The sequence below is a fragment of the Martes martes genome (genome assembly GCF_963455335.1).
Source record: "Martes martes genome assembly, chromosome: 14".
Taxonomy (NCBI): domain Eukaryota; kingdom Metazoa; phylum Chordata; class Mammalia; order Carnivora; family Mustelidae; genus Martes; species Martes martes.
In genome coordinates this window covers 5,150,457-5,173,695 of record NC_137902.1, presented here as the reverse complement: position 1 = coordinate 5,173,695, position 23,239 = coordinate 5,150,457, and the positions used below count along the sequence as shown (strand labels likewise).

Genomic DNA, 23,239 nt, shown 5'->3' with positions numbered 1-23,239 from the left:
TAGGTGTTGGTTTTTACTGGTGTGTCTTCCTCTAGGGGCCAACTCAGAGGCATGTCCAGATAATCATGGAAAAGCTTCTCCGGACAGTGAACCGAACCGTCATTTCCATGGGACGGGATTCTGAACTCATTGTAAGTGCTCAGTGACGTGTGCTTGGGTGTGCAGTGGTGGCCGAGGCCGTCTTTCTCAGGCATATCACTGTCATCCACCTGACCCTCTTACAGCTGCCTTTTGACAGTGAGTTTATTTTACTGCATTGTAGCAAGCAGCTGACATACATTTATTTACAGTCTGGTCTATAAAATAGGCTGATTTTCCATGGTTCTGGAACCAATTGTCAGAGTTGAGGGGTCAGCAAACTAACATTTTGGAGACAGAAATATTTGATTCTAGTTTACTTGTAATTTATTTCTAGCGAAGGATAGGTATTTTCTTTAAGTCTTTATTCTTCTGGCTGTTTCTTTCTACGTATGTACATTTAAGGTGCCATTAATAAAATTTTATGAAGGACCTTAAAAAGTAATTGAGGTGCTCCAAACCAGCTATTTTATTGTCTGCTCTCAGATATTGTAGATGCTTCTTTTCAACAGATCACTGTGGCATACAATGAAGAAAACTGAGTTTTCTTCAAGAAAGTTTTACCAATCATTTAGCCAGTTTTTCAAGTTTTGTATTATGGTCCTTTTTCCCCCCCAGAATTTACCATTCTCCTTCCCAACCATTACTTTTAAGTTTGGTTTCTTAGGCAAAAGATGCACACATAAGTCCTTTTATTTCCCCTCATTTCTAGTACCCGTTACCATTTCACTAAATTTGGTTGATGGCATTTCAAAAAGGAAAAAATTTTTTTTTCAAATCCAGGAACAAAACATCCAGTTACAGAGTTTTCACTGGAAACCAGATCAGATACATTGGTCTTCCTTGTGTGACCGTAGTTCTCTCTGCTCATCCTGGGAGGGTTTAAGTAAGGTGACATATAGGACTGTTCAGGCAACAAGGCAGGAACACAGGTAACATTGGACTGCTTGGTTTCTGTGGCTGGCAGGAGTAAAGGATGTGGTTTTGGTGAAATCACAGATGGGTAGCACAGAAGTGGGACAACTGCTGCCTTAGTATGTTTCCATCCAGTGAAATAACCTACTTTATGCCTCAGAGTTTCAACATGTGTTGTGTTCAGATTTTCCTTTTTAAGGTTTAGGTTTAGGTTTGGACGATCACATTTATAAATAAGGAAATCAAATATTTCCCTGTAAGTTGGCTTTATTTGCAGTGGACTTTTCCATTATTCTGCAGTAGTAGATATGTCTACCTTATCGTGTTCTTTTCTGCAATCGTAACACCTTTGAATAGGTGGTTGGAGACGGAGCCCCATGGAGTAAGATGTGAGGTCACTGCAGGGTCACCCCCAGGGGTGGTTCCTCAACACCTTCCTGGGGTTGTGCCATGGGTGTCCTTGGAACACTCTCATGTTGTGGACCTCTGAGGGGCCCTGTGGTGGGATGGATGATATGTGGTTTGAAGTTGAACCAAGTTCCTCTGGCAGAACTGTTGGAATGAGTTGGAGTACAGAGTTGGGGGTGACATGGCACTGTGGGGGTGCAGGGAGTGAATGATGGGCAGATGGGGGTGGTGGCCAGTTTCGGGGCCAGTGAGCTGAGGAGATAGTTCTGGGGTTAGGGCCCTGACCCTAGTAGGGTGTTTGCTTGGGCCATCCTCTGCTGGCAAGCAGTTAAGCTGGGATGAGGAGGACAAGAAGGAGCTCGTACAAGTTTGGGTGGTGCTTAGAATATGGATAGATTGCAAGGTGATTTCAATCAATGGATCTAGCAAAGGTTGAACAGAGCAGGTGGAGTGTGATGTCTTAGACCATGTGGTCTTGGTTGCCTTGGGAAAGTTCTCATCTCAGGCATGATGCCCATCGTGGTGATCACAGCAGCAGCACGTTACTGATACTTAATTTCTGTGCTGGCTGCCATGTAATGAGTGGGAGGACTCTCATTTAACTCTCAACTTTACTGTGCTTATGTGACTGCAGAAAATGTCTTACAGAGACATAAGAAATGGGTCTAGATGTCATAGCTGGCATGGAAATTGTGATTTGGCACTCTGGCTTGGTGCTGGCGCTGGTTCTGGTCTTTTCTGTAAGTTTAATACTAGGGGCACTCATCTCAGTGGCATCCAGGAGGTATCGAGGATGACTGTGAATCGCTCCTGGGTCTTCATCTTAGGTAAGGAGGCAGCTGTCCAATGAAACAAGTGCACGTCTTTCCATTTAGCACCTTTCAGTCATTTCCATGGGCCAAACACTAGGACACTAGGATCTCCTGGAGATTCAAGGGAGGGTTTGGTGCCCCGTTCCTGAAGGGCTCAGAAGACCCCTCAGGAGTTCCTGACGAAGAGCCCATGCATGTTTGAAGAAGGAGGGATGACAGTGAGGACCCACACTCAGTCTTACCCAGCTGGGGACCTGTTCCTGTGGACCAGTTGGCAGGGGTTCAAGGCCCCATCTGGGAACAGGAGTGCAGGGCCAACCACCCATGTCCAGGCCCATCCGCAACCGTCCTGACTTTCTCCAGCAGACATTTCTAGAAGCAGGAAGGGGATGTAGGCCCTAAGCTGACTGCTCCCAATTCCAACATCTTCAGTATCTGTAAAAGGAGTCCAGAGATTCCCTTTGTAAAATGAGGCCGTCATGGGAAGAATCTCAAAAGAAAAAATAGATTCTGAAAACGCAGTCATTATTCAGTGAGCGACAGCGGCATCAAGATGTTTTCAGGAAGGATGATTACCTTTGAAAATAAGTTCTTCAGAAGAATCTTCAAGTCCTCAAGGAACCATGAGCCCTTGTGATGTCCACAGAGTGGGAAGACCGGAAATGCTGTCCTACTCCGTGTGCCTGACCTTGCTTTCCCGATTTGCTCAGATGCAGATTTATGCGTCAGCTTCTTAATGTCACTGTTGTTGTTCTGTGAGTTTAGATTAGAGGAAGATGTGGAGAGAGAAATATCCATGACAGAATGGACCAAAAACTCAATCAATGGACCTTCTAGAGTAGAAAAAGAGCAGAGAGTGGTTTCCAGACCTGTTGTGGGTACACTATAATATTCCAGTGTAACACGGGGATTTCTGTCCCTATGTGTTTGCTACTCATTTTTGCATAAATGGAATGGAAATGGTGTAACTATAAGTCAGCTTAAGGATTCTAAGTAATCACTGCAAATGGATTTAAAAATTAAAGTGATTAAAAAGTGTTGAATAGTTATGTTTCATATAATGATTTATTCCACGATGCTGTCAACAATGATACCCAGAATGTGGCCTCTGTTTCCATCAGAACGTTGTCAGTTGGGAGTGCTGTTGTGGGCTGACGGTTTTCCCACCTATTTATGTATAGGAATGAGGGACTTCTCCATCACGGGAGAATTTCTGACGTATAGTGTGAGTCTTTTAAAAAATTTTTAAAATTACTTATTAGAGAGAGAGAGAGAGCAGGGGCAGGGGAGGGGCAGAGGGATACTCAGACTCTCCACTGAGCAGGGATCCAATGGGGGCTCAATCCCAGGACCCGGAGATCATGACCCGAGCCAAAGGCAGACGCTTACCCGACTGAGGCCCTCAGGTGCCCCGAGCCTTTTCTTTCATCTGTGTCTGTGGTGTTTCCTAAACACTGTATAGTTGATTGTGTATTCTTTGTTTTAGTTCATTTTATACCTTTCAGCATTCTGTGTGAGAGCGAGCTATTGAATGCATCTCATGCATAGGATAAAAATGTGCCATAATCCTAAGTATCATACTTTTTTAACAAATAAAATTGCATCTGGCAAGTACTGAAGTGTAGATCTTATAGATCCCTGAAACAGGCCCTGACCTGGTAATCTTGTAATGACCTTGCCACAGAATCGAGATGCCATTTTATCTTTATTCCACTGGGGTCTGAAACTGTGGAATCATTGAGTGACATGCTTAGTTTTGTATCGTCCGATTTCAGATTTTATTTTTTTATTCCATTTTGGAAGTTTCTGAGGCCCTCAGTGTCAGGTGGCGTTCCTCATCATGGTCTATGGTTCTGAGCCGGGCTGCGTTAGGCCTTCTTGTTTGTGGACAGGGGCCTGACCTGTCTTCTGCAGGGTAAGCTGGTAGCCCTCCTGCCCCTCCCCACCACACGTATGTCTTTGCCGGAATGCAGCACTTGTACACAGCTGGGCTGAGGGAAGACCCAATGAGGCATCCGAGGGCTGTGCCTCTTCCTATGGTATTAGGGTGCTGCTGCTTCTTCCCAGCGATCTGATTTACATGCTGCTAATGGTCCTTTAAAAATGTAATCGAGTGAGAAAGACTTTTAAAGATTTTTCTATGGCCTGGATACCCACCAGAAGACTGGCAATTGCTAATTCAGTAAAATGAAACTGTGGGCCTTTTCTAAGGAACGATTCCCTTGCAAGATGCACCAGGAGTCCTTAGGAAAGGGGGAAATGGTGCCTGCGTTGTCTCCTTGGTCTTGTGACTGGCACACCTGTTCACTACACTCCTGTGATGGAATTCATTCTGTCTCCACCCCGAGGACCAACGGAGGGCGACACGGTCGGGCCCGGGGTGTGGTTTATTGTGAGATTGGCATCGCTGGTGGGGGAGACGCTGTTGGTGAGAACCCAGTGCTTTCTTTGGGCCTCAGTAACTTTTAAGGACCTGACATGTTTTTTCACTTGGAAAAGAGTGTTCTAGAACTGGCCTCCCAGTGAAGAGAGCCCTTTTACCAAGACTCCTGACTCCGTATTTTCACCAAGATGTATTTTGTCCCCATGCATGAACGTTCATTTTTGTGATGTTTGCTCTAAAGGAGTTGAGATATGACTGTGCTTTTTAAAAAATTCTGTTCTTAATTTTCATTTGCAAAAGAAAGTAACACGTTATAAAAGTTCAAAATGTCTCCCTCTTCTATATGAGTGTCATAAGATGTGTCTTTAAATGGTATGTTTGCCAATAAATCTACCTTGAAGACTCATGGCTTTTAGAAAAGCATAGCCTGACACACATGCGCATGCGAGCTCCAATGGCTCTCTATATATTCATTTTACTTGGTATCAGTGCTGCAATTCTTTCTGCTTTTCTCACATTTCTAGTGTTTTCTCAAGGTTGGTCCCTGACTGGATTCACCGCAGAGGGAGAAAACTCATGTCACTGCCTGGGTAAAATATTCCATGCAGTTCTTGCATATTCATAGTAAACCCCAAAGGTATTTTCAGGGAATTATCGAGCTACTTAGAAGGTGATATGCTGCCCTCACATGCCCTTCTCAATCGGCCAAAACATACGCTGCACGTGAATTCATTGATGCCGATTCACAACATGGAACGTGCTCTCGGAATCCTGTAGCTCCTCCAGTGAATAAACTGGTCGCACACTTATCTCATGCCAGATACGTCAGGGAGAGAGTTTTTCTAGATAAAAGGAGGTATTTCAGTAGGGAAAGCAGATGCTGTGATCTTTTGGTGACACTGCGCTGACAGAATGGCCTTGCTTAGTAATTAAGTCAAATTTTACTTGCTGAGAGAAATGCTCTGGAAGGGTCAGTCCGGTGGTGGTGGGCTTTGTAAAGGCGCTGTGCTGTTCCAGGTGGTGTGGGATGGATAGGCTCCTGATCTGGTTCTCTCTTCTCCAGAGGCACAAAGCCGGCACTCTGATTTCTTTTCTGAGTTGTAACCCAGGATTGTGTACCTCAGCTCTGCCGGGTGACAGTAGTCCCTGCTTCATTGGCCAGGCTCGTGGTTACTGTCTGAGGCAGCTGGTGCTGGTGGATAGACTGTGACCGCCGTCTCCCCAGCAACGGACACCTCGGCAGCCCTGCCCACTTCCTATACCCTTTTCAAATTAGAAAGGTTTGCCCACACCTTGATTTCCTCCCTGTGTACACTCCGCTGTGGTTGGGGGAGGGCCTGAGATCCAAGGAGCAGAGATGCAGAGGCCCTGGGACCTCTCCTTGGAGGCAGTCACAAACCAGTCACTCGGAAAGTACCCACGAGGCAGAATGCCCTTTGCCTATCTAGTTTGTAGAGCCAACACCTGTAGGTGGCTCAGAGTAGGGAGTGGGACCCAGAGTCTTTTTTCCCCAGATAACCCAGGCTGGCACCCTGGGTCTTCCTCTCCACCCTGCATACGGGTTGCACCCATATAGTGAGCATGTGAGGGCCGCAGAGCCTGTCTCAGCCTCAGTCATCCCAGCATCCTGGCAGGCGGACTCTGTTAGTGTAGACAGCCGGAAAGGGTGTGAGACCTCTCGGCTCCCAGGCTTCTAGGCGGATCTCTCCCTTGGGAAAAGGCACGAGTATTGGATTGATCTCTGCTGGAGGGATGGGGTGCTCAGCCCAGCTGGGGTGTGGATCTTTCACTTACCCTCCCTTCTCCCCCAAAGAAAAATGAGGTGACCAATCCCCTGGGGTTGGGGACCTGCTTGGTGGCTGATTTAGAGAGACACTGTCTCTATGGGGCCGTTAGAGGATTTGGCTTGGAAATACTGATGAGTTTACTTGTCTCTTTGAGGTTCTTTAGAAATTACACGAGTTAGCCGTATCCTGCTGTGAGCCTGTGTGGTGCTTTGTGCCCTGTCCTCCTGGTGGCTGATGCTTTTGCCAGGGTCCTGGGTCTGGCAAGCACAGTCTGAGCTGCATTTCAGCCCTGCCCTCTCCAGCCAGGCCAGGTGAGTCGGCGGCCGCCTGACCATCATCTCCTCTCCTGAACACTGGAGGAAGTTCTTTTTAGCCCCAGTATCCTTCCTTTATTAATACTTTTTTAGATTAGTTCTATTTTCCCAAATTATCAAGACAATGAAATAAGTTTAAGAGCACACAAAACATTACCTTTGATTTTTTATTTAAAAATTAATAAAGAACTTAGTGACAAGTATAATAATTTAACTTCTATACGTAATGCCATGTGTACATGTACATATGAGGGAACACTGTACTTTTTACCTTGGTTTTGTATCAAAGTTTTTACTTAAATCTTTCTAAGAGAAGAATAGGCGTCTGTTCATGACACACTGCAATTAAACTATGAAATGATTTTGAAAATTTTTTTTTCTATTCTGAAGATAGTTTTAAATAGGAATTAGTTTATCTTCAGTTTCCTTTTTGACTTCGAATTTTTTTTTCTTGATCTAGACTGCTTTCAAACAGTGATGTCATTCTGTTTACTAGGATGCCCTCTTGTTGAGACAGATTTATAGCACTAATTAGAAAGCTGCTAACACCCTTATTTCAATTCACTGAGATAGTCGGGATTCTTAAAACACAAGGGGATATAAGTTGCAAACCTTTTTATAACTTTAGTTAAAAATAGTATAAAATACATGAAACACTTTTTTTTTAAATTTTTGTCTACATGAAACAATTGCACTTCCTTCATGGTACAAGATCAATGTGTCCTTTTTTCCTTGCACAAAAATATTTCTCAATTCTGTTTACTGATAATTCAAGGATTTCTATGCTCACATAGTGTTTGCACAAAAGATGTGTGTTTTTCTTTTTAATTAAAGGATACATCTGCAGGATAGTGTGAGTAACCCCCAACGAATGCTTACAGAATACACTCTTCATTTTATCATTTCTGGGTCTGATGGCTGATCACTAGGTCCTTGTAGAATCGAAACACTTAGAACTAAAATAGATTTGGTAGTGAATGAGGAGGAAGACGCATGGCAAGAAATAGCTCCGATGGGAAAAATGCAGGTCGACATCCTTTTGGCATCTAATCAATGAGGTGTCCATGTCAGCATGAGATTAGATGTGAAACCTTTGGACAGAAACTTGAAGACTAGGTTTTCTGGTATGTTCACAAATTATTCAAAATTTTACTTCTACAAAAAAAGGCAAAATAAGATTCCCTACTTCCTATCATGAAAAGCAGAAAATGGACAGACTAAGTCATTCGTAGACGAGGCGCTTTTGATTTCTATAAAAAGATAATTGTAAAGGTGCAAAAGAATGAGTGGAAAAATAAAGGAACTAAGATTTGTATTGCAATGTGTAATCAAAAGAGAACTCTAAGTGTCACTGTTTATTTAAAAAATACCTAAAAACATTTGATCACAGCTTTCCCCTAGGTATGTCATTGAGTACAACTGACTAATAGGTTGGATGTAGGTGACATTAAGTTTGTTGGCGGCAGCTAAACTAAACACGCGGCTTCTCTTTGAGATGGTCCGGTCTTCCACAGTGGTGACAGAGCAGAATGGATTGTATAAAACGTCTGGCCGCGTTTTTGGTGATGAACAAGGTCTCAAAGACTGATCCACAGAAACACTTCCCGGCGGCAGAGAACACCTATGATTTATTGGTGACGGCATTATCCATTGTGTATCTCTATGTGTGTTTTCAAATTCTTGCCAGAATTTATCATTTGGCCTTTGGGTACCAAAAGATTAAAAATGAGATCTAAGAAAGCTTAGTGTCCAATAGCTCTGACCCTGTCAACTTCAGTGAGTAAAGGCATGTCCTAGACTTTGGGGGACTCCTGGCTGCTGGCCATTTGGAAAATGAGCAGTAAACATGTTGCAGGTCTGGAGATGAAGAGAATGCTAAGTTTGAGGTGTCAGTGTGACACTGAGATGGGGTCACTTGGCTTAGCGCTACAGCACATGAAGGCAAATATACATATAGTCACATTTTAGAGATTATTTAATGGTCTCCGACCACTTAAAAAAATTGTGCTTTCTCCAGAATTTGATGTGCTGAAAATGGCACTCACCCCCTGCTTATTTGCAAAACTAAACATAAAAATGAAGTCTTTTGCAAACATAAGGCTTGCTTTTTCTTCTCATTATTAAAAAAAAAGAAAGAAAAAGAAAAAGGAAAGGCTGGAAAATAATTATGAGTTTTAGCTGTGTACAGAGTGACAGCCCACCGTCTGGCAGGCTGATAACGTAACACTTGCTGATCTGGGGGTGGGGTGGGGGCATAGCATTTTTCTTATCCTCTTTGACTACATAAACTTCATTTCAGAGTTTACATCCCACATCCGTGAACGGCAGAGAACAGCCGGCAAGGTGTGACATCTACTACCTTGCTTCTGGTCACTATCTGTCGGTACAAAGGCCTTTTCGGTAAGCAGGGTGGGAAGTGGAAGGCGCCCGAGAGGCCGCCGCAGCTCACTCGATCCTGTTTGTTTTGGAAAAGGATTTACCATACTCCAGTGGGTTTTAAAGACGGCCTTTAGACTCCACACGCCATGAGTTTTAAAGAAACCAGAGTTTCCATCTTCCGTGTTTTTTAGATTCGGGTTTGGATTTTTGCTTGGGAGTCGCGGAGTAGGGCTCCTGAGAGTAAGGCGAAGGTGCGACCTGAGTCTCCTCAAAAGGACGGAGTTTCTTCAGAACCGGCTGGAGCTTGTCTTCTTGCTGCTTAAAGTCCAGCTCCACACTGGGAAGAAAAGAGAGGGGAGAATTTAGTGCTTGATCTTTCATATGTAAAGATCCCCCTTAGTGACAACAAAATGTGGTGACATCCTAACCAGGGTGATGACCGGTTTGCATTATGTTAATGTTTATTATGTAATTTCATGGCTCCGTAGTGAGCAGTCAGTTCTGATCTATTTTAGCTCTGTGTCACTGGGAGCTGTCTCAGATAGGTTCATTTTCTTCGAAAATCACTTCCTTTCTTTCGTGGTGAGCCTCTGAAGTTTTATGAACGTACTCAGTTGGTGTCAGAGTATGGCCTGTGTGTGTTGTAATGAGAAAGGTGTCTTCCAAATAACCTTTTCTGGCTTGTCCATAGACTGCACACACGTGCTTCATGGAATAAACAGGGAACCGGAAGTGTGAGTGTTGGGGGGCCTTCCCCGCTCATACAGAGCAGTGGTGTGAGAGCCCTGGGCCCGTGCACCTTTTCACAAGATCAGAGAAATCCAGGGATCTCACCTCAGACAGTGGCATGACATGACCTTGGCTTCAGTTCTCCTTATGAAATCTCATTATACCAACGTGGTAGACACCACGATATCCAGCCTTGGGGGAAATGGTGTGTTTATGGGGTCAGCGCCATTGAGTGTCACTGAGTGGTGATCAAGGGAAGTTTTTCCCTAAAATTGCGATTACATTGCTCAAGCCAAAGTGTGCAGATGTGTAGCCATGAGGAAGGACCTTTGGCAGTAGTGACGATGTTTGTGTTACAATGGCAGGATTCAAGAAATTATTTCCTTAGGAAATTTCTCCACAGAATACTGTGGCCTGCCTGGGGCCCTTCCTTCTCCTCATGGCTTTGGGAAGCCCACTGTTGATCCTCTAACGGACTAACTTCTAGGGTGCCCCTTGGGCTTGCGGATCGGACGCCCTGGTCCAGTGACACTTTTCTGTGATGGCCCCAGTGATGATGAGCCTTGCCTCCCTTCTCACTGCCCATGTACCCCGACTATTTGAACGTGGGCATCGCATCGCGCCAGGCCTCTGGAGAATTCCGCCCTGGGCTCCTTCCACATCTGGTCTGGAGGCCGACTAAATGTCAGTAGATTTCAGTAAAGGCTCAGCAATGATGATAATACATGAGTTCATAACATTTTATATCCAGTACACCCGTAAACCATTTATAAACATGAAATCCTATTGATTTAGAGAACCATTAATCCTAGCCAAATTTTGACATTTTGGAAAGACAAAACAGCAAAGCTGTATTATCCAGACTTTTAAAAACACGTTCAAGACCCATCTAATGGACCATTTTATGTTTTAAATCCACTGTTCCATTTTTCTTACCGTCGAAGACTATAATAGTACTGGAAAAATTAAAAATATTGTCAGAGAAGTTTATGGCTAGTTAACCCCTGCTCCCAAAACAAGAATTATTTTTTCCCTTCATTTTTGATGGCCCTTTTGGGTTACACTGCAGTTTATAGGAGGCAGAATGAAACCTCGTGCGCTTGTGCCTTGCTAATCTAGAGCACGTGATATTGGAGGCACAGTTCCCCTTGAGGGCAGGTGTGCAGCTGCCCTTGTGAACCGTGAGCTCAGTGATGCGCTGTGGTAGGAGGAACAAGGACCAGCATCCGGCCTTTTCCTCTTGTTGCTGCGGGGGCCATGTGGGCTTCCCCAAGTGCCCGCCTGACAGTCTCCCTGAATTATGGTGAGGCTTTCCAACCTCCCCCTCCCCCACAAAGAAAAGTCAGTGAAAACATGTCCTAAACTCTTAAGGTGCAATTCAGATCTTATGTAATCCTTATTATCTGATGATGCCTCATTTTATCATGCGAATCAGAGCTAGCAGTGACAAAGATACCCATGGGAGAAGTCTTCAGCTTGGACCTTTCACAAGGAAAACAAGGACTGTGCAGTTGAGTGTGGGAGATCCTGTGGTATCCATCCTGGTATGTTAGGTACAGAGGGGTAATTTTATCAGGTGCGTGGTTAATACTGGAAGCGTGCTCTCTAGATCATAACCATGTCAACGGTCCCAGATAGGTTTTGAGTTATTAGATTGGCAGGCGGGTGCTCGCCTTTCCTAGGCTAACAGTACGATTCTGGGTACCTGTAATTACTGAATTCCCATTAAGCCGCTACATTGGGAACCCTGTTATTAACCAATTTATCACACCGCGGAACCATGTAATCACAGAGTAATCGAATCTGAGTTCTTGTTAACAGAATGACTCGACTCTGTCGAGCTGATCCCTGTTTGCCCTCCCCCATTACTGAGATGTTGCCCTCAGGAGCGGGAGCAGGCTTCGTTACAGAGGGAGCATGTATGTCCACCGATGCCCTCTGGGAAATGCCCCTGGTGGGGCTGGCAGTGACCTTGAGCCATGCCCCTCCCTCCCCTTCTGTCACTCATGAGTGTCGGGGTATCTGCCTGTGGAACAGTGTGTCCTGGCTAGCAGACACATGATGCGTATCACTGTGTACACTGCTGTCCTCTGGGGACCTTCTGTCATTGTGGAAGGAACACACCAAGTCACCGGGTTGATCTGAAGCAGACAACTCGCTGGAGAGGGTAGCGTCTGAAGGTTAGTTGTCTGGCCAGCTCTGGCTGACACAGAGCAAAGGTCCATTGAGTCTTAGCCAGATGGCCAGAAGAAAGCAGCACCTGCTGTCCTGGCTAGAGTAGAGGTCCTGGACAGAAACCCCCGATGGACTTAGGGCACTAAGACTCTGTGCACAGACCCCTGTCCCTGTGAGACATCCAGATTGTGCCTGTGGGAGGCTGCCTAGGCAAGAGCCCCTGCTCTCACTCTGGGCTCTAGCACGGACACCTGAGTGATACCAGGTGTGGGGACGGGGCCCTGTGTCTGCCTGCCAGATGGTGTGGTGTGGGAGTGGCCACCATTGCTACGGTCTTTATGGCTCTTACTTTCTTCCTGCCCGAAACACCTGTCCTTGCTCCTGGCATGGCTGGCCACTCCTTTGTCCCCCAGGTACACATGACCTCCTCATTCTCTACCATCTTCTGACAGATCACCCTCCACCATTTTCTTTTCTCCTTCTCTGCCCTCACCACCGATAACTGCTTACTTGTTCCTGTATTATCTCGCCTCCATCCCCCAGATGCAGGTGCGAGCACTGGGTATGCTGTCCCGTCCCCATCACCAGGACCTACAGCGAGACCTGGATCCTGACGGTTGACTGTATACTAGTTACTGAATTAAACAAATGAGCACAGAGTCGTAAAAGACAGATTCCCCTTGGCTTTAGTCCGAGTTGCCCTGGTTGGTCTGTTTGCATCAGCGCTGTGGCTTGTACCTCCTCTTTCCTCCCACCCTGAGAGCCCACTCCTTGCCCCAGTCAAACGGGGCTTCTTTTGAAAGAAGTTGGTGGGCCCACTCCAGGTGGAATCTGGCCCAGCTCCATTCTGTTGGAACTTAATCGAAGAAGATGGTGAAACACTACAAAACACACAGGGATCTTTTTGGAGCTTGTTCCCTGCACTTCAACTTCCCTTTTTCTGGAAGAGTCTACAGTAAGGATGGATGGGATCAGTAGGGGGCTCACAAGTGGCCAGCTGTTCCCATGCTCTGCTCATGGGAACTCGGGAGTAGCATTTTATCCTTCCTGTGTGTTGGAGGAAGGCCTGGGTCTGAGTTGGAGACCCTGGTGGTGTCTTCCATTCTGTCAAAGGTGACCCGCCTCTACCACGAGGTTTGGGCCTGCTTTCCCCAGAGCGGTCCCAGCTCAGAGACTTACCCCTGATGGAACGAGCAGACGCGAATGTTTGTATTCCAAGTCTGGGCTTAGTCCTCATGGTCCTTTCAGACTCTGGTGGGGCTTTAAACAGCTCCCTGGACCCTCTGGGGCCTGTGTGCCCAGCAGCCATACAAGGTGGGAGGCTGCTGGTGTGGCAGCAGGATCTGGTGTTCGTGATGCACTGTCCTGGGGAGACTCCCATCATGCTGAATGCTGTTTGTCAGAAGGAAAGCAATCTGGAAAAAGTCCTGATGCTTGAGTTCTGAAGCATGAATGTGAAGGGGCTGGAGCCAGGCCAGGCTCACCCGTGCTTGGTGCTCTCTGAACAAAACACAGGCTGCAACTTGTGCCGGGTGAGACTCGGTGCCCAGAAGTACTGGGACTGTGGACGAGACCTAAGTCCCCAGGAGCTCCTGTTACATTTACCCCACATCTCTCCTTCCCCTGCCTGCCTCCCCTTCTCTGTCAGACAACTGAACCATGTGACCAAAGCTTTGCATTGAGACCGTCATGTGACCTGAAGGCGGGCCACGGTGCTACTGCAAAGCCATTTTCCGTACTCCACGTGACTCAACTGTGATAAATGATTAAAGCTGTAGATTCCATTTCTTTGGCTAGTCTTTTTCCTCTTAAAAATGGGAGTTTTAAGTATGGGGACTTTTCTTGCAAAATTATTATTCTGTACATTTCCAAAGAAATAAGAATCTGTCCTAAATCTCAGGCTGCTCCATCAGCTGGCAATGCAAGCTTTGTTCCCTTCCCGGAGACTCTGCTCAGCTTTGTAGTAACACCTCTTCCCCCCACTCCCTGTGCTTTTGCAAAGAGGAGCGTGCTCGTAGCTTCAGTCAGAGCTCTGCTCGTCTGCAGCTCCTATAAATACTTGGACCTCGCCACAGTTTCTTTAGCACACTGTCGCCAACTCCTCAAGTTAATTTAAGGGGAATGTAGTTAAAACATCCCTTCCTTCAGTCCTCTGTGTGTAGCTGTTAGGAGTTAAGAGCAAGTGAGTTTGGCTCCCAAGCGCTTGTGTTTTCTGGAGTGGAGGAAAACCTCAAATCTCGGATTTCTCCGGCCTCGGCAATGTCGGCGGGCTCCGTAGACTGCAGAGCAGTAGCATCTGTTTTTAATTCTCCCTGAATTAGATCACCGAGTTCCCCTGGTGCTGTCTGTGGCTCTGACTGACTCACGCTCTGCCACTGTGGATAAATCATCTCACCTATGGGGACCTGAGCTTGCTGGGTCGTGAAACAGTGGTGGAGATGTGCTCTTACCCCATGTGGGGGTTCTGTGGCACAACCTCGAGTGCAGGGAAATGCAGCGCGTTGGGGCATGTGATGGTGCTTGCTGTATAGATCTGGATGGGACACACTGCTCCCCAAAGTGCAGTGCTTTTTGTCTAGGGCTTGAATCTGGCCCGGTGCATGTCAGCACCATGGACAGCTCCAGCGCTGTCCAAAGGGAGCCTGAGGTTAGGCTCAGAGTTTCAGGCTCGGTGTCTCCCTTGCAAGCTGGATGAATTTAGGCAAGTCTCTTCCTCTTGGGCCTTGGTTTATGTACATGTCGCTGGCCCTGACTCCAGGTAGTTAAAGAACCAGGACCCAAAATAGCCATCATACTCTCCCAAATGCCTCTCCACTTGAATATCTGAGGGGCACCATAATCTAGCTTATCCTAAATCAGATCTTTCCTTCAGCCTGCTGCTCTGTCCTTCCAAGCAGTGTACAGCCAGCATTCATCCAGGAGGTCACACCGTGCACCTTGGCCTCAAGCTCCTCTAGTCCTTTGTGCTTGATCCCACCATCTGGGTCAGTGGATCTGCCCTCAGGAGGCTCCAGCATCCTTCCTCTTGGGCCCCTTCCACTACCCTTGTTGAAACTTGGAGAAGTTTTCCCTCTGACCACCGAAACAACCAACAGTGGACTTGCCTTCTCTCTCCCTCCTCTCTCTCCCCTCTCCAACACCCATTTATTCTTTCCCCCTCTTTGTACCCCTCCCTCTCTCCCTCCTTTCTGTCTCCCCTCTGTTTACACCCTCCCTCCTCCCCCTTCATTCTCTCCCTCTCTCCAGCCCTCTCTGCCTTTCCTTCTCTTCCCTCCCCCTCTCTTCCCTCCCTAACCCATTTCCCAGTTACCTTCCAGGGTCACCTTCAGAAATCCCAAGACTGCTTGGTAAAGTCCTGCTATCCTTCAGCCTAGCTACATGTTGCCTCTTCTTTCTGTGGACTTTCCAGAATAATCACATTTGCCCACTCTTTGTCCTCTCCGGAAATCCCCCAGAACAGGTTGCCCCTCAGGCATACTTGTCTCCGCATCTTTACTAGAGCAAGTCTGTCTCATATTGGATTGTAGCTGTTTTTCTCATGACTGTGAACTCATTGAGGGACGGACCCTATTTAATTCATCTTATGTTCAAGGTGCATTTAGTACAATGTCAGGCTCAGAACATGCTTTATTACTGAATTGAAATAAATGGATGAACTGAACCCAAATCCCCTCACTTCTAATCTCTGCAGAATGCTGCTGGTCTATTTTTTATATTGTATTTAGTTTGTCATCAAAATGAATGTATGTTCTAAAATATACCTATGTCTTAATATACCTGTATTATCTGTGGATCCCATTCCAGTGGTTTCAAATACTAAATTTTGTATTATCAGCTTTTAACACTTTGAACATAGAATGGATTCATCATAACTTTGGATCCTTCTCTCACCACTATTTCACATAGTAGGTGCATAATTCAAATTCATAGAATAACTCTAAGATGTAAAATACCAGATATGGATGAGTATTCAATAATATTATACTCAAACTATAAGATCTGTCCCCCTTGCCTCGTATTCTTTTCCAAGGAAATTATGATTACAGTTATAAAAACCAAAACATCAGCCTATATCCTAGCTATAATTACACTCTGGTAGCCAAAGCTATTGTTACTGACTTTTCTGAGCCGTTATTCATCCTGGCCATACTGGAGAACAGTCCTGCTCCTTTGATGCTTGGCTGAACTCCATCCTCGATCTACATCTTACCCTTGAGTTCCTCTACAGTACGAACACTGGGCTGGCACCCAGGCCTCATCCAAGTGCCTGAGTTTATGGGCCGGCCACATGCACCAGGATCAAGGAACCACATGTTAGCTTCCCATAAATGGTGCCACAGAGAAGTCAAAGTGGAAAGACTCCAGCTCTGTTTATAACTTCCACCCACAATAATTGATCAAGTAGGAAAGGGACCAGATCATTGACAAGACTGTCACATGTCTATTAAGCATATCTTATGGCATATTCCTAGCAAGCCACAGAGATCATACACTGTAATCACACGGACACTGTACTTACTACATGTAGCCTGCCCTGATGCTGCTGTCCTTGGCCTCACCGAAGAGGATGAGGTTTCTTTCTTTCTTTCTTTCTTTTTTTTTTTTTTTTTTTTTGTTGTTGTTGTTGTTTTAAGTTTTTGGTTGGAAGTACATTATAACAACAGTTAAAAGGAGAAAACACACAACTCTCCAAAATTGGTTGTAGTGAGCCTGCCAGGTGCCCGGGTAGAACATGTAAGGTTACTGAGGGTTGGCCAACACCTTGGCCATCACTTCATTCGTTCTTACCCTTTTGAGGATGGGCACTTGTCTCCCTAGTGAGGCAATGACTTCCTGGGGTCACAGTGCTGGGGGTGGTATGCAAAGCAGCTGATCCCCTGAGCCACCAACCCAGGACTCAAGTTCTAGATGCTCCAAGGAGCTCTCCTTCTGTTCTGATCTGAGCTGAGGAATGCCATCTGCACTGATGGAAAGCAGTGAGAATCTCATTGCACAGACCAGAAAACCATTAACTTCTTGTACGTGTCTTCTGGTGTCACCAGTGACTATCCAAACCCCAAGCTTCCCGCTCTACCCCCAGGGATGCTATGTGTAAAAGAGGAGTTTGTTCAAGTCGTCTGGGTGGTTCAGTCAATTAAGAGTCTGCCTTCAAAAAAAAAAAAAAAAAAAAAAAAAGTCTGCCTTCAGCTCAAGTCATGATCGCAGGGTCCTAGGATCAAGTACCACGTTGGGCTCCCTGCTCTGTGGGGAGTTTGCTTCTTCCTCAGCCTCTGCCCCTCCCCCTGCTTGTGTGCTATTGCGTGCGCGTGCGCCCTCTCTCTCTCAAATAAATTAAATCTTAAAAAAAAAAAAAAAAAGAGGAACTTTTTCCAAAATGGTGGACAGGAGAGTCCTTCGGGTGGCCCTAGCAACCACCATCTTCTCTAGTCACCACGTTTCCTGTGGAATCTCAAATGATCTAACTCAGGGCATTGTGGTAGGGACCAAGTCCTGCATCTAGCCCCTAAAAAACCAAAATCTGTGTTCATGTAATAACAGATCACATTCATTTTCTCATGATCGTGACAGTGCAGCCTCCTCTCAATGGTTTTGGACATTGATGAATGCGTCCTTAACTACTACTCTGGGCATAACCAAAAGCGAGAGTTGTGAAGAGGAGGGTCGTCAGTGTAATCAGCCTTTCTCTGCTACATGTATTTTAACTAATTGCTTTACAAACAATATGTTGAGATAAGTAATGAGTTTGTTTTCCAGCACCCAGAGTTCTATGTTAGAACTGAGGTGTTACTGTTACAAAAGCCTAAATCCTTATATATTAGGGAAAAAGAAATAATATGTTTTTAAAGTTCTAATGGAATCAAAAAAACTTGGGTTGTTGGCTTTGGGAATTTTCAAGGAGAATTGTGAGGTCTGTTTAATCTTCTGTTCTGGCTTCTAATTTACTTTATTAAAACAATGCTTCCTTACGCCAGAACCACCACGTAAGGTGTCGTCCCGCGACTCCTTGCTGTCATCTTCCTCGCAGCCTGTCGTTCATGGTAAATACTAAGAACAGAGCACTAAATATTAGACAAAAGGCTAATTTCCTCCACATCAGTTCATGTTGTTAAAAAACTTAATATGCACAAGTGGCGGTAATTAGAGCAGGACTGGAAAGAGCACTTCCACTAAGAGATAATCACTAAATGACAAAGGCTGCAGAGATCCCGCTCCAAGTGGGCTCTGGACAGGCTAGACTTGGCACCATTTCTGCATACAAATGCAATTACCTCTCTTAACAATAAGACTTCATTAGTCAGGAGGCTTTCAGTCCTGGTGGCTGTGCTGATTCCTCGTCACCCTCAACAGCTCTCTGCGGCTAGTGCCGTACCCTGGAATCGCTACAGTTTCCATGCACGATTTTATCTGGCATCTTTGTGTCCTTATATTTTGTGCTTTTCTTGGTGATGCTATGAATTACCAAGGCCGGTTTGAGAAGATGCCACCCGTTTATTCTGGGAATTCCTCCTTCCATCTCATATAAGGTTCATTGACTCATCTTCCCTGAAATCCTCCAGTCATTTTGGAAGCGAAGGTGCGGAATTAAGGAACTTTCTACTGGATGAGCAGTCAGAGAATCGCAAGTACTAGAAAGTTCCCAGCTGCTATAAAGATGAGTGTACACGTGCAGGGAGGCCTCCCCATCTACTCTTGGGCAAGCTCTGGCTGTTTCTCTGCCTGGTTCCTGTCTGTGGTTTCCAACTGTCTAGCATGGGGACTGGTCTCTAGAGCACACATCTGAACCCTCCCCAGCATGCTGTCCCTCCAAGACGGTCCTGCCTCCTGGGAGTCGGCCCCCTCACAGGTTGAGCATCCCTGCTTTCTTCAGCTTCTCCTTCTCTGTCTTTTATCCTTGTGTCTGTGGCACACCTTCCGTCAGACCTCTGTTGTTGTACGGTCTTCGTGTAGGGGGTGTACGCAGGGTTCTCTTCAGCCCCATTACAGACTCCTTCCCATCTCCCAGTGACTGGGGCAAAGCCTGTCATTTCCTAGGAGTCCCGCTGAAAGTGCGTGCTGCAGAAATGCATATAAGCACCGCATGGAAAGGGCCTCGGGTATTTCGTCAGAGGGAGTGTTTGACATCCTGCCCGTGCTTGACCATCGGTGGATCCCATCAAATGACAAAAATAGGACACAGACAACATGGTCTTCTGCAAGGTCCCTCCCTCAGTGGTGTTGAAAACAAAGCAGGCCCTCCACATTTCTATCCTTCCAGAAAATGCCCCGTTACTGGTCCATCATGTAATTAGTGTCCCGGAGGCCAGGTGTGTGGTGGCCCTGATGTATCGAAAAGGAGCGGGTGTGGGCAGTATTGTCCTGGGGGTACAGCAGCCTCAGGTCTTCTCACGGTGGGCATTCGAACACTTATAGGAGAATTTAAAATTCTGGTGAAGATTTTATTTAGTGAATCTGAATCAGCATCATTATTGCCTTTCAGACCTTGCTTTCATTCCCACAAGCCTTTGAACCAAGGTTGGCACATGCTATTTTCATAAAAATGCACGAATCTGAATTCAAGCCATTTTGTGGTATTATTTTACAAATTAACCACTTCAGTAAAGGAGGGAAATGGTATATTTCATTGTTCCTTTCTGAAACACAATCTGAACAAAGGTGAGTCATCAGAACCATGACTCATCACATTCCTCTGACAAGAGAATTAACCCAGAAGGGCTGGGCGCAGAGGATCTTAGCTGCTTATGAGCAAACATTCCATTAGTAATTTATCCATAAAACACTGTCTGAAATAATTACAGAGTATTGTGACAGGAAATACGGATGATTAGCCAGGAAAGTTTTACTACAGAAAACTGAAACTTGGATCTCTCTTCATCTTTTTTCATGCTGAGATGGTCTTCATTAGAATTTCACAATTGGTCCACATCACAATCCAAGGGATGTCGTCTTGGGGAAAAAATGGAATCCCGTCAAGCACCTCCAAATTCCCGGTTATGGGAAATACTACTTTTGAGGTTTGAGGTTTCAGTGGACGAGGGAGGAGGCAATCAATTTGCTGCCCAGGAACGGTTGTATAAATCGATTTGCCGATGCAGGAATGATGGTCCTTGGTTGAGGAATGCCTTGTGCCTGTCCTCGCTTTTCCCACCGTGTCTACTTTCTGTGGAAGCTCAGACTCACTCTTGCACTAAATCACTTGTAAATCATCGAGTCAACGAGCTTTGAGAGCTGGAAAGGCCCTGTCTGATCCCTCCGTGCTGCCTCACGGGGACACCCTGCCAAAGAGCCAGAGTGGGGGTGCGGCCGAACCTCTGGGGTGCCTGGCTTGGGCAGGTGGATGTTGCCAACCTCTGGCTTCAGGTGCTGGCAGCCTTATTCCCTGAAATTGCTTCAAGACCTTTTGTCTTTTTAATGTTTCTTCCAAGTGCTGTATATTTCCACGACAGACTTATTTTTTTACCGAGAAATAGGTACCGCCACCCCTGGCCAAGGTACACATTTATTACAGGACTGTATTGGTAAAACCACAGGGAACCAGGCCTTGAACATGGCACCCTTTACATCTCCCTGGGCTAAGCGTTACTGGAAACATGGTGGATTCTCACGCTGCTCAGAGAGGGTAATTGGGTTTCGAGTGAAAAGCACTGTATACGTGCAAGACAGGCAGGGTCAAATTCATTGACCTCCAGGGCTCTCTGCCTGCCAGCGAACAAGTATGACAAATTGCAGCATGTTGGTATGGCAGCTCTGATGGCCCCTTGTGTGCTCCCAGTTTCTGGGATATGCACAGTGTTTTGGGATTTAAAATTTCTTTATTTTGGAACTCCTTTAACCTGTTCAGTCCTGAGGTACTTGAGGCATCCCATGGGAAAGACCAAGAACAGTGGCTGAGATGGTGGTACGGGGACTCCTAGCGATAGTCCCAAAGTCCAGGATGTGGGCTGTGGTATCCGAGAGCTTGGGTGCCAGAGCCATGCTTGGAACCAACTGCAAGGACCATGATCTTGAGCTAACTCGCCCTTAGTGATAGGACCCTCCCTCTGTAGAGTTGTATGCAGAAATTGAAGGAGGACTTGCTTGCATGTTTCCTCAGTGAGAAGACACAGACCTAAGTCATAAAGCCTCTGAAATCTGGATACTTTCTTTGGCTCACTTCTGAGATGCCAGGGCTGCCCACGTGCCTTGCTGCAGGCCCCGAGACAGGTGATTTGTCCTGCAAAAGGACTGAGTTCTGAGTGCTTTTATACCAAAGAAACCTCTATTCTTCATGAAGCATTTGGCCTTTGAGGATTAAATCCTAGGGCTGACCTGAAACCGAGAAGTCACCTGGCTGAATTCCCCCTTGCTGTACTTTCTCTTTTGACGAAAGAGAATCCTACCATGGGGAAGTTAGGTGTGTCCACAATGGCCAGCCATCGTGGCAGACCCAGAGAGATGAGAGTCTCCCAGGAACCAGACCAGTAACCTTTTGTCCTGTTCTATTAGTCTTTGGTATTCAGACAGTATGATGGGAGCCCCCTTAACGCCTGTCCAGGGTTAGTCACCATGTGCTTCCCCCCGGGACATTACTGATGCCCACACAAGCTGTAGCTCCTGGTGAATGACCCACAGCCCTCTGGTCGTGCTCTGCAGCTGTGTGCTCACTGAGAGGATGTTGTGTTGCGATCTATTCATGCCATTTGTACCCCGCATCCGAACGATGTGATTTATTCGAATGTTGCATAAACCAGTGTAATAGCACTTGGGCAAGAGAGAATTCCTTCTGTGAGTTACCTGCTTTGGACAGAGTAGGGTGTGGCCAGATAGCAAGTGTGGAAAAGGTAGGGGCAGATCACGATCTAGAAGTGCTGTGAACTCAGATCCCTCACATGGTGGTTCGTGGGTAATCACTGGGAACTCGAGCACGGGGCCCACGTTCACAGAAGGCATCTGGGCTGCCCTCCTCAAAAGCCTGGCATACCTTTAAATCAGCCACGTGAAAGATCTCAATTTATACAATTCAGATTCAGTTAACAGGTTAAGTGCATGAGTTCCCTTTTGACTGGGTTTTGGTTAGCTGACTAGCAGTGAGCTTTACTTGTTTTAGCATCCACGGAGCTGGAGCTCGGAGAACTCTGGTCCAGCCTCAGTAACCAGGGCACACAGTGTCACATTTTTCTTTTGTTGACCTGTAACCTTGTGCAGGTTAGCAACAGTTAAATTGTCATGATTTCTAATGTAAAATGAAGGAAGATTGGGAAGGGAACCTGGTGAGCTGTGTATGTTCACCTAGGTAGGGACACTGAGCTCCCTACTAGCAGCTGGTGGTCTGGACACTGGGGGGGTCCAGCTGAACTCTTGCTCCTGAGACCTCCTAGAATAATGTCTGTTTGTAGCACAAGTTTGGGGGCTGGGGAATTGGTGTTGCTCTCACTCTGAAGGGAGAGATTTTAAGATACTTTCCCCGAAAAGCGAGCTAATATTCCGGTTTTTCTAGCACCACCTCTCCAGGGATACTTGGCTCTTTTAGAGGGAGGGCTGGGGGAGGGGGTGTACCTGGCTCTGGAGGGTCCTGTCATGCGCCCCTGAAGAAGCACCCTAGCCCATAGCCATCCCTGGGGTCACATCCCTGATGATAAAGGTCTCTGTGAGTGGAAGGGTATTTCCCCCATTTTGTAGGAGGTAACCATAGTGATGCCAGTTGCCCAGTCCCTCTCACTGGTGAGTCTTGGTTAGTTTTGGCAATTTCCTGTGATTCTGAGACACTCACGGTTCTTTCAGAAAGTGGGCCAGTAGCTGGTGTATGGGGATTCGTGCAGAATGCTGGTTGAGCCAGTTCTAAATAGCAACCACTCCAAGCTAATTCCTGAAAAAGACAAATTTCTGTCCTTCACGGCCTTGTTAAATCACTTTTAATATCACTTTTAATGTAAGTTACTTCTGGATTTAGAGCTAAATTTACTTAAATTACTTCAGTTACACTGGAGAGTGCCCTAATAAATTCTTTTTTCAGTCACCCACAAAATGTTAAATGGGTTTGCGCTCATCAGGCTCACTCTGAACCTTCTCTGAAAATCTTGTTCACTTCTGCTCTGTTGCATTCAGAGACTGGGTGAGCCCCAGCTCCCAACATAACAAAGGCCAAACAGTGAGGGTAGATGCCGGGCGCTCAACATTCCTCGCTTCTTTTCCTAATGACTAATATTAGCGAAGGGAAAATGGCCAAGTTACATCCCTTCACTGTTGATTCTAAATTCTCTTCCACAACGTGACTGTAGTGAA

The 23,239-nt window shown here is 46.1% G+C and overlaps 2 protein-coding genes across 3 annotated transcripts in view; one reads left to right on the top strand and one right to left on the bottom strand.

Moving 5' to 3' along the window:
- The window catches only part of DOCK1 (dedicator of cytokinesis 1), a 495,164-nt gene that overhangs the window by 191,683 nt on the left and 280,242 nt on the right, over nt 1-23,239 (top strand). For both annotated transcript variants that reach the window (XM_080823568.1, XM_080823569.1), the window contains exon 27: nt 36-131. In XM_080823568.1, coding sequence (XP_080679694.1) covers nt 36-131 — 96 coding nt within the window. The remainder of the gene's footprint in view (nt 1-35; nt 132-23,239) is intronic.
- The window catches only part of INSYN2A (inhibitory synaptic factor 2A), a gene marked incomplete at its 3' end in the record, with an annotated part of 37,672 nt that continues 23,662 nt past the window's right edge, over nt 9,230-23,239 (bottom strand). Inside the window, exon 3 of the mRNA XM_080823570.1 lies at nt 9,230-9,413. Coding sequence (XP_080679696.1) covers nt 9,230-9,413 — 184 coding nt within the window. The remainder of the gene's footprint in view (nt 9,414-23,239) is intronic.